Source organism: Peromyscus eremicus, chromosome 3 (genome assembly GCF_949786415.1).
Source record: "Peromyscus eremicus chromosome 3, PerEre_H2_v1, whole genome shotgun sequence".
Lineage (NCBI taxonomy): Eukaryota > Metazoa > Chordata > Mammalia > Rodentia > Cricetidae > Peromyscus > Peromyscus eremicus.
The window spans coordinates 20,254,727-20,269,449 of record NC_081418.1 but is presented as its reverse complement, the minus strand read 5'-3'; the positions used below and the strand labels follow the sequence as shown (position 1 = coordinate 20,269,449).

At 41.9% G+C, this 14,723-nt stretch overlaps 1 protein-coding gene across 4 annotated transcripts in view; it reads left to right on the top strand.

The window, feature by feature from the left end:
- The window catches only part of Slc25a13 (solute carrier family 25 member 13), a 181,051-nt gene extending 167,247 nt beyond the window's left edge, over positions 1-13,804 (top strand). For all 4 annotated transcript variants that reach the window (XM_059257354.1, XM_059257355.1, XM_059257356.1 and 1 more), the window contains 4 exons: positions 1,229-1,367; positions 12,182-12,340; positions 12,437-12,527; positions 12,762-13,804. In XM_059257354.1, the coding sequence (XP_059113337.1) occupies positions 1,229-1,367; positions 12,182-12,340; positions 12,437-12,527; positions 12,762-12,948 (576 nt within the window). In that variant the 3' untranslated portion in view covers positions 12,949-13,804. The remainder of the gene's footprint in view (positions 1-1,228; positions 1,368-12,181; positions 12,341-12,436; positions 12,528-12,761) is intronic.
- The last annotated feature ends 919 nt before the right edge of the window (positions 13,805-14,723 follow it).

Below are 14,723 nucleotides of genomic sequence, written 5' to 3'. Positions count from 1 at the left end.
CTGGTTGGAAGGTGGAGCTAAACTAGGATTCAATTTAATAGGATTAAGTATAAAGTTCTACTTGTATTACTTGTGTAAGATGACTAATTAAGTTGCAGTAGACCTGGGTTAATAACAGTTTTATACCCCCAGATCTCTGTTAGAGTCAGGAGTGAAATGTGTTTGTTAGGAAGAGTCAGTTACAGGGAGTGACAGATGAGTGGTCAGAAGAACTTGGGCCGACTGGAGTCAACAACAGACAGAAATCCTCAATACTGCACAACTGTACTTCCGTGTCTGTCATTGGATGTGACTAGATCTGTTGAGTCTGGATGAATTCATTATTGTCTTTTGGGAATTTCTATAATTGGTAGAAATTTGGAGCATTAGAAATCTGTGAAAGAAACAGTATTAAGTCATTAAGTGTTGAAAGGGGCTAATTTCCCTCCTACTCAGCCTGCCTAAGAAACAGTGTGTGTATGTGTTGTAGTTTGCATTATAGCAATTATAACACCGTGTTCTCTTTCTTGGTATTGTATCATCAATGCTTGGGGCCCTAGCATGGCATGATTTTGGCATCAGAAATTATTTAGTGAAAACTTCATTGTCCTATATTGCGCTCTTGAATGTGTCAGGATTATGGTAAATATTTTAAGGTAGGCATTTATCAATATTTCATGAACACAAAACAATGGATAAGAATCCAAGTCCTCTCTGAAAAGATATATTTTTATGTATATGTATTTTTTTTTTCTGGGAAAGACTCCAACACTTTCATCAGATTCTCAAAAGATACAGAAATGGGACCTTTCCCTTTGCACCTACACAGCTTGTCTATCTCCTGATGTATAAACACAGAGGCACCTTGATTCTTGCTTCCTGTCTTGCTTTGAGACCAGCCAACAGATCTTCCTTCAAATGCCAGCGACTTCCACCCACGGAGACTTGAAAAGAGTCACAGGCAGAATTCCAAAATTGTGTTAATTAAAGTCTCAGTCTTAGAGTAAACGCGAACTCCCCTTTCCCTCGTCCTCACACCCTACGACAAATCTAGTTGTGTTTAAAAGAGCAAAACCCAGGCTTGTGGCTTCAAGAATTCGGGTTACAGTTTACTGTTCCCCTTTCAGTGTGAGAACAAATTTGGTCTTCTCCAGGAATATTTTGTTCTGAGGTCAGTTCCAGAGAAGGCTGACCTCCTCAATGGGATGTGTGTTTCATGTGGTGTTTCTTGCCCTTGCAAACCTCACAGGGTGCCAAAGCATGCTTTCTGCGGGACATTCCTTTCTCGGCCATCTACTTCCCTTGCTATGCCCATGTGAAGGCCTCCTTTGCAAACGAAGATGGGCAGGTGAGCCCAGGAAGCCTGCTCTTAGCTGGTGCTATAGCCGGTAAGTCTCACCCATGCAGTGCTGTGCTTGCCCACCACCCATCCCCCAAACCCTCCAGCCTCTTGCTAACGTAACCCCACCCATACTGCAGAAATAGGGTTGTTTGTTCTGGCAGTTTTTGACAGAGTCCTCCTGATTGTCTTTGAATAGCTTTCGCAGGCCAGATAAGGAATTAATGTATATTTTGTCAAGTTAGAAGAGTGAAAATGGGTTGGCCTCAACTTTTTAAAACTCATGCTCATGCCCTAAAGGTGTCTAAACAAATTAGTGCATGTAAGCTTGTCCAGAACTTAAACAAAAGTTATTGTCATTTATTTAGAAGTGTAATGGAACTAGAAGTGACTAGGCTGACCAGACATTTCTTGAAGTGGCTGTCAGGTCAAGGGCTAGATGTATGTTAAGTGAGTCATAGAAGTAACTGTCTTCTGTCTTTAGTGCTGGGCTGCACTAAATTATCCCAGTACACAGAAAAATAGGGAATTAAAAATAGATACTGATTATCCACACAGTAGAGGATCATCGCCTGGATTTTGTGAACCTCCTTGTCCAGAGAAGCTAACGACTGGATCTGTCTGGATTAGCTCTCTAAGTGGTAACAAACTTCTAATGAGTTAACAAACCCTAGGGCAGTTCTAGGCTTCCTGGCTCCCAACATTTTTGATAGACATGTTGCTGTCATCAGATTGGAGGTTAGAGCTATTCCTGAAAGCAGGATGGGAGGTGAACCCCAGCTTTAAGTAGCTACTTCATGCTTCACCTTCCCTGCAGGACCCCGATAGCAGGAAACCAAGTCACACTTCTCCTTTATCCTTAATCTTTTCCTCAAACACATGGATGCTGGCCTGTGAGCCAGGGCTATTCTGTCCTGGGTAGTTGAGGACTCTAGTTGTTTAAGTCATAATGAGATCTGGGAACCATTGTATCAACACTAAGGAAGCAAGATCTGGAATACAGAACTCCTATTTTTCACTTCCAATTCAGCCATTCATTCACTGTGTCCTGAATGGTCACATTTACGTACATATAAATGAGGAAAAATGGAAAGAAAACATTATACAATTTATTTTAAATTGCTCAATTGAAATAAGCTAGGGCCTGAGGAAAACGAAGTACTGCTTCTTGACATGTGGCCTTTGTCGCATTGTTACTTCGCTAGGTTTCTTTTCCTCACCTGTGAATCTCACACTGTAGAGGCCAGCCTGTATCGTGGGAGGCTCTTAGCATAGTGCCTAGCATGTATCATGAATTCAGTAAACATGAAGACTGAATCTCGAAGAATCTGCCCATAAATTGCTCCCCAAGTACTAGATATGGAATTAAGGAGGAATACTAGAGCTCAGCTCAGGATCAAAGATTCTCTCTTAACCTTGTTTTCCTCAAACTATAAAAACACTGAACTCTTCTCTTGGAGAAAACATGCACTGAGAACCACTTTCATATCGGGTGGGAATATACTAGATAGGGCATGTTACAAGAGCTAAACATTTATTTTAATTCCCCCCCCCCATTATGAAAGTAATATAGCTCACTGTAAAAATATTTAGGAACGGTAGGTATTATCCATGATTCCATTGCTGGAAGAGAGTTGCTATTTAACTTAAATGTTTTTATTACAGTTATTCGTGTGCTTTATGAAGACGTATATGTAGATAGATGCTATAGTCCACAGAGGTCAGAGGACAAGTGAGGGAGTCAGTTACTCTTCCCTGTGTGGCTCTCAGGAACCATACTTGGGCTGTTAGTCTTGGTAGCAAGTATCTTTACCCCTGAGCCATCTCACCAGCCTTATTTAACTTATTTGCTTTTTCCTACGTGAATGGTTTTGATGGAGTTTCAGTGGAACTGTACCTGTGGTTTGCACATTTTGATCCTTCAGCATTGTTGACTACTGTAGGGTGATGATTAGTGGCCTGTGTTGTGGGATCAGACTCCAAGGCTCAGATTCACTTCCCCATGTAGACCCCTATGACCTACGGAAGCCACTGATTCCCTCTTGACCTGCTTCTTCAAATCTGGGGATGACTGTTACAGCTTCACAAAAGTATTGTGGGATTAAATGGAATAATAGACAAAGATTTAAAGTAGTTGCCATCATGTTAGTATTCAGAAATGTTCAACTATAGTGATTTTATTGTGTATAATTTTAAACTCCCTAAACATAGTTTAAATAGCTGGATCATATCCTTATTTTTCATTATAATTTTTGAGATTATGATATAATTACATTACTTTCCTTTTCTCCCTGCAGTCCTTCCTATGTCCCTATTGTGATCCTTCCTTTTCACATTCATGGCCTCTTTTTCTGTCATTGCTGTTGTTATTTTGTGTGTGTGTGTGTGTGTGTGTGTGTGTGTGTGTGTGTGTGTGTGTGTTCTAAACATATAAATACGACCTACTTAATCTATATAATGTTACTTGTACATCTATGGTTTTGGAGTTGACTATCTGGTATTGGAAACCCAGTTGGTGTGCTCTTCTGGGGAGAAGACTGTTTCTCCTGCTTTCAGGATTCCTTAGGTGCCTCTAGATTTTTTACAGGGTTGAGGTCTCAAGCTTTCCCCTTCATGCTAGTTATGACTATGGCATTCATCCTTGCTTATTTAGTTCATGTTTAGGCAGCCATGTTGGTAAGCCTTCCGGGAGACACAATCTCATAGCAGACTCTCTTTTCATCTAGCTCTTACAGTCTATCTGTCCTTCTTCCACAAATACCCTGAGCTTTAAATACAGGGGTTGTGTGGTAGATCTGTCAGTTGGGGCTAGGCTTCATGTTTCTACATTTTGATCAGTTGTGGTTTTCTGTATGGTCTTTATCTGCTGCAAAGAGAATTTTCCCTGATGAGGGGTGAGAACTACTTACCTGTGGGCATAAGGACAAATACTTAGAATGTAGTTGGGGATTATGCTTGTTTGTAAACTGGCAGTTGTAGGTTCTCTTCCAACATCTGTGACTTCACTAACCCTAAGTAGTTGGCTAGGTTTCCAGCACACAGAGTGATTTCACTTCTTGTCAACTGGGCACACGGTATGATTTCACTTCTTGTCTGGACCTTAAGTCCAGTTGGAAAATACCAAGGTATATGTACCACTCTTGTGCCCTGAGGGTTATGATGATGTTGTGCCAGGTGTTGTGGTTCAGAGACATCATAGTTGGGTAGAACTATTGGTTGGGTGCTGCTCTCCTTTCAAAGCTTGCCTGGTGCCTTCTGGTGCCATGAAAGATGGAGCTCAGGGAAGAGTCTTTGGAATTATATCCCAGCTCTGGTGCTATTGGTCCTGTGTCTGAGGTGCACGGTATCTTTGGCAATTGAAACTTAACCTTTGGCACCAACAATAGCCTATAATGTTCTAGAAGTCTCTTAGACAATACTGACCAACAACTCACAAGAGGGTATTTCATGCCTTGTGTTGAGATTCTTATTAGATAGTCTGTGGCTCTTGGGGGTGGCATCGTTAGCCCAGGTGGGAAAATTTCATTTAAACTATTTGTGAATGTGTACATACAGACTTATGTGTTACAGGTATTTTTTATTAAGTAGATAGCTAATAGTGTGATTCCTTATGATCTTTTCAGATAGCCTTATTAATTTACTCTCCTCCCTCCTCCTCCTGTGTTTATCTCCCTCTCTCTAAAGCCTCCCCGCAACCTCTCATTCACGTGCATCTGCATCCTTCTTTACTTCCCTGGTTTTTATGTACTCTCTTCTGAAGACTTGGAGTTAGGAGCCTCAGGTGAGAAAAAACATGTAATACATTGTCTCTCTTTGTCTAGGATACCTCACTCAATATGTTCTTTACTAGTTCAGTCCATTTATCTGCAGGTTTCATAGCATATTTTTCTTTGCAGCTGAATAATATTCCATTGTATTAGGGTTCTCTAGAGGAAAAGAACTTATAGAAAGAATGAATCTCTCTCTCTCTCTCTCTCTATATATATATATATATATATATATATATATATATATATAAAATTTATTGGAATGACATACAGGCTGCAGCCCAGTTAATCAACAACAGTGGCTGCCTATGAATGGAAAGTCCAAGAATCCCATAGTTACTCAGTCCACAAGACTGGATGTCTCAGCTGGTCTTCAGTATATGTAGGAATCCCAAAGAAGTAGGCTCCAATGCCAGTGTAGGAATATTTGTGCTAACAACACGAGGGAAAGCAGGCCAAGAGCAAAAGCTTCCTTCTATGTCCTTATATAGACTTCCAGCAGAAGGTGTGGCCCAGATTAAAGGTGTGTCTTCCTGCCTGAACATCAAAATCAAAGATGTGTGTCTTCCTACCTCAAAGGTCCATACTAGAAGTGGATTCACCTACTTCAAACCAAGCAAAAAAATCTCACACAGATGTGCCCTCCATTTCTGGATTGTAGTTCATTCCAGATGTAGTCAAACTGACAAACAATAATAGCCATTACATCCATTGTGCATACGTACCACATTTTTATTATCTATTAGTCAGTTGAAGGATGCTTAGGTTGTTTCCATTTTCTAACTGTTGTGAAGAAAGCAGCAGTGAACATGGCTGAGCAAGTGTCTGTTGAATAGGGTCTAGCTAGGTGAGTCCTTTTGATCCTCCCCTCAATACACTCTCCCCAACCCCCCAAGTCTATCCCCAATCCCACATCTAGTGCCCCAGCCAAGTCTGGCCATTCCTCCTATGCTGCTAACAATCTCTAGGCTACTGTTAGGACCCTCCCTGCCTGCCTCAGCCTACGAGCCCTCCCACGCTACATCCAACCTCCTCACCCAGCCAGATCCTACACATCTGTGTCTAGGGTCTAGCCTGGGAAGTTCACCTAATACTTCCCTTCTCATACCACCCTAACACCCACATCTATCCCCACACTCCAAGCTTGAACTAGGACATGGTCCCTAACCCGGCACACCAGCCCAGTCCCCTGTGTCCATCTGACTTCATTCAACCTAAGCCACATCCAACCTCTAGGCCCAGCCCAACCTGCATATTCCCTCTTCCGTTCCAACTCACTCTGTCCATATTACACAGGAGGAACTAACAGAAGAAGTCCACAGGCCCATACCTCATGGCAAAATATATAAACAATATGAAAGATGAAGACAGCATCACTTTCCACCACCAAATCTACCAGTCCTATGAAAATGTCTGCCGATAAGAATTACCTTGATGAACTCCAGGATACAGAATTTAAAAAAAAAAAAAAAAAAATCACAAATGTCATCAAAGAATTCCAGGAATTTAAAGAAGACACAAAGAAAAACAGCTTAATAAACTTAAAGAAACTGAACTTTAAGAGGATAAATGCCTGAATGATGCCCAAGAAAACACAAATGTACGACTCATGGAAATGAATATATCCAGGATTCTAAAATAGAATTCAATAAAGAGATAGAATCGTATCATTCTTAATCATAGATGCTTAGAACTGTCCAAATGACAGTTTGGATTTTATCAAAATAAAGCAGATCTTTAGGCGTAAAGATTTTCTCTAGTTTGGGATCTGTCCTTTCGGAGAAACAGATTGTAGGAACGGAGTTTGCTGGTGGAAAGTGTGAAGTTCTGGAGGCATCACCAGCCTTGTGCTCGTGGTTTAGCCAACAGCCATCCTATTCTCTGAACACTCACCTGGTGTCCCAGTTAGGGGTTCTATTGCTGTGCTGAAATACCATGACCAAAAGCAACTTGGGGAAGAAACAATTCATTTGGTTTACACTTCCCCATCACCGTCCATCATTGAAGCAAGTCTGGACAGGGACTCACACAGGGCAGGAACCTGGTGGCAGGAGCTGACGCAGAGGCCATGGAAGAGGGTTGTTATTGCATTGCTCCCCAAGGCTTGATCCGCTTGCTTTGTTATAGAAACCAGGACCTCCAGCCCATGGGCAGTCCCACCCACAATGGGCTGGGCCCTCCCCCATCAATCACTAATAGGCTTGCCTATGCCCAGTCTTATGGAGGCATTTTCTCAACTGAGGTTCCCTCCTCTCAGATGACTACAGCTTGTGTCAAGTTGACAAAAAACCAGCCAGCACACCTGGGATGCCTTTATTACTACCCCAGAGCTTCTCAGCTCTAAACAAGAACTTAATGTTTCTTTTTGGGTGTGGATCAGGAGCAGTTTTTTTGTGGGCCTGTGGCTCAAAGTATGTTACACAACCCTAAGAGGGAAGTGGCTGCTTACACAGATTTGATAATTGAATAATTCAATTCTGAGAGCCTTGAGAATAAAACGTAGTGGAGACAGATCGGCGTAATGAAGTGCACATACTCTTCCAATTCTTCGAGAATGTCTCAAACATCTAGAAATTACACATTAAAAAGAGCAGCATCAGCACTCAGTACTCAGGAAGCAACCAGCCTGAGTCTGAAATTGATGATGTTACAGGCCAAAGCCCTGGCAGGAAAAACTATTGATAATGTAAAAGCCAAGGTGGAGACTCTCGACCTCTGAGTGAACAGTAGAATATCTTAGGTGTGCTAAGCATTTCTGGACACACAGCCACCTTAGCCACTCCCATGTCACCTAGAGCTTCAAGCAACATTTGTCCACAAGTTGAAACCTCAGAATTGTAATGCAGAGAATGAGCCATTGGCCTGGAAACAGCCTGTGTAGAGCTGACGGAAAGCAGGGCCGGCCTTAAGCGCATGTCGAACCTTAACCACAGGTGCAGCGAAACATAAATTAACAGCTCTCTCCCAGTGGAGTAGAAAATAAATTATTCTCGCTGCACAGGTCAGCTTTCTACACGTCGGCATTTGGGAAAGGTTCAGCCCTGCCAGCCTGCCTTAGCCCCCTCAGCATGAAGGAGTCTCCCTTCCGAAACAGAGCGCTGTGGGGGAAGCAGGTCTGGAGTGTGGCAGGTGCCAGCCATGGCCGAATTCAGTGGCTGCTGAGCCCACCGTTCCCTCAGAGTATCAGCAGGAATATCCTCAGGCATCAGTATCACCAGGCATACTCAGACATGTGGGAGAGCAAGGAAAGCGAACTGAAAAATGGTGGAGAAAGCGGTAATTTAGGGACCAGAGGGGAACTGGCAAGAACTCTAATTAGGAAGCCTGGAGGGGATTCTTTGTGTCTTACTTTTTATTCTTAAATAAAAGTAAGTACACAGGAAGGTGTAAAAAAACAATTCAGTAAAATTCCACGTACTCTTTCTAGGAACCTTGTGTCTTTCATAACTATCATACAAAGTCAAAATCAGGAAATTGACTTGCCATAACACATGTGAAGTTCTGTGGCATTTGAAATTTATTTTATGTGTTTATTGGCAGTGTTGAGGCTGGACCCAAGGTCTAATGCATTGATTACGTGGTTTATTATTTGAGACAGCTTCGCATTAGGATGAGCAAGACTGACCTTGCACTCACTTTGTAGCCAGAATTGACTTTGGGTGGGTTTTGTTTTTTAATTAACAAAATGATTGTCAGAATTAAAGATCCATATGGTTCTGAATGATAAAATAGATCTGACCAAAGAAGACCAAGCAAGGCCTCATGTAGTGCTGCTCATCCATGACCCCAACACTCAGGAGGATGAGGCAGGAGAATTAAGAGTTTGAGGACAGCCTGGGTGCCACAGGAAGAACCTGCCTTGAGAAAAGAATAAGGAAAAGGAGGAAAAGTTAGACATTTGGGAAATAAAAACATGGTAGGGACAACACTGTAGAATGTGGCACGAAATTTCAGAGGTGGGAGCTACGAACATTGACAGGCATGTTGGTCTACTACCTTCAAAAGAGGTTCCCTGGATATCAGGGTTAGGAGAGAAGGACAACCAACAAGAAGTGAGTAATAGAAGACGGGTTTTTCATCTGCAACGCAATACCTTCCAGTTGCCCAGGAGATGAAGTCTGGAACCACAGTGATGTTCCCAGGCTTACTAGCATCCAGGGGGAGGATGAAGCCTGTGTCTCCTCTGCTTACAAGGCTCCCTTCTCTGCAGCCAAATAAGGAGTGAATTTAAGAAGAACAATGTGGGATACTCCAAGCAGCATTGACAGAAAAGTTGTAGCTGTAAGTCACTCAAAATTGTCGCTGACGCAGATGTTTGTATTTATTATGCAAGAAGAGCAGTTGGGAGACACATGAAGGAAGGAAAAGGCCAGAGCGAAAGTAGACTATCATCCTCGATTTGCTGGAAGAGGATGTGTGTGCTAGAGGCACAGCCGTGCCATAGGTATTTGTGGGCCTTAGCTGTGTCACAGTTATTATATTTATTGAGATATTTGATCTCCAGATCAAAAGGGAAGTAACAGGAAGTGGAAGAGACAGAAAACACATAGGACATGAGGAACAAGTCCAGTAGCCATCATCAATGGAAATGGATCCAGTGTCCTAAGTGAAAACAAACGCTTTCATTTCAGTTTTAAAAGAAAATCTAGTCATCTTCCATTGGACAGTATCAACCAGTCTTTGTGAATTATCAGTGCAAACATGCCTCTTGCAATTCAGCTTGGAAATATAAACAGAACATGAGATTTTTTTCTCCTTCTTAATGAATAACTTTATCACATTGCTGTCAATAGCAGGTTGATCATATCGATAGCAGCCGAGAAGTGGAATTTAGACTATATTGGCCTTGACCCAAAAGAAATATGTATTCACTTTTTAAACCTTAAATGGAGAAACACAAAGTATTATATTAATGATAATATAATACTTATGAAAATTAATGTCTTTGTCCCCAAAGCTGTCTGGATTCACCAAGTCACATTTTCTTTTTGCTATCAGTGATCTTCTGTAGTTTCTGGCTCCTTGGAAACCTCAGTTGTTTTTATTGGCTGCTGAGCACCTGGTGTCGTTTTTTCTTGCTAAGGTGGTGGATGGCCCAGAGCTATGCATGTGTGAGTCATATTGATAGACTGCAATCTTCATGTTGAGGACACAGAAGATACTTTCCTGTCTTCTGGATATCTCTTCTTCCACACCAAGGCCATTTCATCCATGTGGCTTCATGCTTTTGAAAGCAGAGAATGACCAGGCAAATGGATTCAGAGTCTTTGCCCACTCAGTTATCTGGTGGCCAAGAACTTTGCAGGACCTGTGGCTGGCCTGGCCAAGTTTTAGAGTAGCTAAACCCAGTTCTCTGGGTTTACTGTCAACCCCACCTTAGAAGTCTCCACAGTGATGTCTGGAGTGGCTTCTAGACTGTAGACTTCATCCATTAGGGACTGTGGGGGCTACAGATAGATATGGCTGGGCTTGTGTTTGGGTTGTAGGGTTTCTACGGCATGTGTACACACACACACACACACACACACACACACACACACACACACACACACACCCCTAATCTGCTTTGCCAGACAACTTATTAAGTAGTTTATGTGTTTCTTTTAGCATTTTCAGTCAGGCGTTTTTATTCCCATTGGATCTATTCTTCATACTCTCTTCTTCTCCATTACTTTTGTCATGACCAGGAAATGTTTATGAAAAGCACTGTAATAGAAAAAGAACATTTCCCCCATTATCGCCCCTGTGTCTTTCACAGCCCCACATGATCATACCTGCAATGTGGTTAGAAAGATTTTATTTCATGTCTAGAAGAGACTCCCTGCTAAACTCCCTCTAAACCAGGAAGTGAAGCAAAACGGGTAGTGTGAATACAGTGGGTGTCTAAGCATTTTTTTGTGTTTCCTTTCATCATATCAGAGGATAAATTCCTGGCTCAAAATGACAGTAATCCCTCCAAGCTAATAGGAAGCCCAGTGCGATTTCTTAGATGAACACTGGGTAGAAAGTGCGCTTTTCACATGTAAAACTGCAGAGTGTTTTGTAAGGACTGTTTCTTAGAATCAGTGTCACAGGAGTTGAGTGGAGCTGCAAGAGGAAGAGACTCTGCTTTTCTGGTAGAAATGGGAGCATATAGTACACAGTTACATACCACCCCCAGCTCACACTGTGACTTTAAAACTGTCTGTTGAAGGATGAGGTGGAGTTCTAAGCCAGACCATGTTGGTTTGGACAGAAATTCTTACAGAATTATTAAGCCTTAAAAAAAGCAAAGGAGATTTATGCATCTGCATCTGACCAGTTTGGTTTGGAATAGGTTCATAATGGAAAAGTAATAAAACCATAAGAGACAGTGTTTTCTGAATAGTCTCCCTTTTAAAAACTCTAAACATGGGCTGCCCCATTTTTGGATAAAAACAACTGTAGAAAATTTTCCCGTTGGTAATTTTGGGAGGGATTTTGTTGTTGTTGTTGTTGTTATTGTTCCTTTCTTACTGATTGCCAGCCAGTATAAATTGTAAGCCTTCTGTTACGATTTTCTAGCTATATCTAGCTGTATCGGTGTGAGAGTCACACACAGGCTCATGGTATTTGCTTTGCTATCCTTACAGCCTGGTGAGAGAGTTTAGGGTTTTGGAGTGCAGGGTGGCTGGATATGTGAGAGAAGGCAGCCTCCTGTGACTGCCAGCAGCCAGGAAACCATGAAGAGGAAATACATAATAAGCTTCACCTCTGAAAAATCAGACCTAATAACTTTGTGAGGTTCTGATTTCAACAGGAAAGCAAAAAAAAAATTTTTTTTGAAAACCACTTTCTCTGTTTGTTCTCAACCACTTGAAATAGTGTTACGGATAAATAATTGCTTAAAAATATTTATGTATTTAAGAATAGAAACAACAAACGAAGGGGGCGGAGGGGGCGGTGGACACTCGCAGACAGTACTGGCATGTCGTGCTTTCCAGAGGACAGCAAAATGGGCATTTCATTACACTGGCTTCTCACCTTTCCTTCCACGGCCAGCAGTTCAAAGCACAGTTATTTTTATATAGTGAGAATGTGAGTGGACTGAGATGGTACTGTGTGGTCTCACCTACAGGTATGCCGGCAGCATCTTTAGTGACCCCTGCTGATGTTATCAAGACTAGATTACAGGTGGCTGCCCGGGCTGGCCAGACCACTTACACCGGTGTGATGGACTGCTTCAGAAAGATCCTTCGGGAAGAAGGCCCAAAAGCCTTGTGGAAAGGAGCTGCTGGTACGGAAGTAATTGATTCTTAACTAACCTTTTGGTATCAGGTAAATTTTTTAAAAATCTAATGGAGTCTGTTATTTCTTTCCATCTTTGTCATAGCTCGTGTGTTCCGGTCCTCGCCACAGTTTGGGGTCACCTTGCTGACTTATGAATTGCTACAGCGATGGTTCTATGTCGACTTTGGAGGAGTGTAAGTGTCATGGTGAATGTTCTGCTCAATTTTCTGCCTCCTCGAATGCTCAGTTCCCATTGAGAAAAGCACACAAAGTTCTCTGGATCCTGTCATAGTGTCCGCAAGGTCACTTCAAAGGGAGCAGCATGCAGTTGACTAGAATCACAATTTTTGCTTCTTGTTGCATGGTTTTATTGGTTTCTCCTGGGATTTTTGAAACACTCCGTTGATTCGGATTTACTCTTTTCCTAGGAAGCCTGTGGGATCTGAGCCAGTTCCTAAGTCCCGGATTACTCTGCCTGCTCCCAATCCTGACCATGTCGGGGGCTATAAATTGGCAGTTGCAACATTTGCAGGCATTGAAAACAAGTTTGGACTTTACCTACCTCTCTTCAAGCCATCGACATCTACCTCAAACGTGACTGCTGGAGGCCCGTAGGAGGACTGACCTGGATCTGGCTGTAAAATGGTCGGAACTGCAGAGTCCCATCTTGGATTGAAGCATGGCTTCACCCCTTCTGCGTCTGTCTCATTTAAATTCAGGTCAAGGCTTTTTATATGAAATGCAATCATTCATTTTCTGGATGTTTTTGTACCAAGATCATGTGGAATTATTCCTAATTATTCTTTGGCACTCTGCCCACAAACCTGTTTGTATCTTTTATACACTGGGATTTGGTCAACACTAACTTGCTCTCAATTAAGTCTGAAGGAAAATGATGGAGGTCTCCTACCTGAATGATAAGTCTACTGAAAGGCAGCCGTGGTTCCTATAGCAAAGAGTCCTGAGGATGTTTAAAGTGGTAGAAAGCTGGGTACATATTTATAAAAATGAAAAACACTGGAAGGAAAAAAAAAAACCAATACCCAGCCTGGACTCAAATTTTAAACATGCACAAATTTGGCCTCTGGATTATATTATGAAGGTTTTATGTGAAACATGTTTTTTCGTAATGAAAGCCACATTGAGGATGTTTAGTAATCATATTCTCTTACTCGTACCAAGTCTACTAGGGAAAAATTTTGAATGTTAAGGAAGTGCTTTTGGCATTTTTATTATAGAGACAGAAGAAACTGAGACACAATTCTACTCCTGAGCGTGCTGATTTGGGATAAATACTTATATGATGAACACATGCTGATTACTGCCAATTTTAACAGACACTGTAAGAATAATGTCCACCCCCTTGTGCTGGTACCAGCCTAATCCCACCCCCATAGTTGGCACCCATTTGCCTTTAAAATCACTTTATCTTGAATCATGTCAGACAAATAAACTCTACGTTTTTATTTAATTTGGGGTGCCTTGTATCATGGTCAGAGGTTTGTGTGCTTGTGAAGGGGAAAATAAACTATTTTCAAAGCTACTGATTGCTTGCTCTTGTGTATTTCCATGATGGATGGCAACCATGATTGTCATGAATGGATTCGTCCTCATGCCATGGGGACGATTGGGGAGATTCTCTTCCTCCTGGAGTTAGCTCTCAAGGTAATGTGTGAGCTCATTTGCACCGTGTAGAATGAGTAGGAGAACGTGTGTCTCACTCTGGGAGGGAAAGAACTACTGAACTGATATCTCACCCTGGTCATCTTTAATACTTAAAGACAATTTGTGTGTTTGGAAAACATGTGCTCAGGCAGCTATGTTTATCTGTAAGTACTTAAGTGTGAATACACATGTGTGCATGTATGTATGAAAACCAGAGTTCAGGGCTGGATGCCTTCCTTGCTCACTCTCCATCTTAATTACTGAGAGAGGGTCTCTCATGGAATTAGAGCTCAACAATTTGGCTACCTACCTGGCCAATGAGCTCTAGGGATCCATATATCCCCATATACACAAACATACCACCTGCTCTTGGGTAACATGTGAGTGCCTCCAGTCATGGGTTTCTATGTGACTGATGGATCCAAGCTCGGGTCCTCATTCTTGGACAGCAGGCACTTTACGGTGGGGCCATCCCCTTATGGTGCAATTTCTTATCATGATGACCAAAATAATATAAAGCTTCAATGGAAGATGACATAAGAACTGGGGTGAAATGATATTTGTACTGTAATTTTCTACCGAGTTATACCAGACTCATATTTTGCTGTAGCTAACCCCTGAACTTTGCCTCCTTTTGCTGATTTTGGAAAAGAAGTTAATCTTGAAAAGAATTTGTGGTTACCTTCAACAGCAGTCTTCTCCCAAAGATGATACTGATTGAGCTA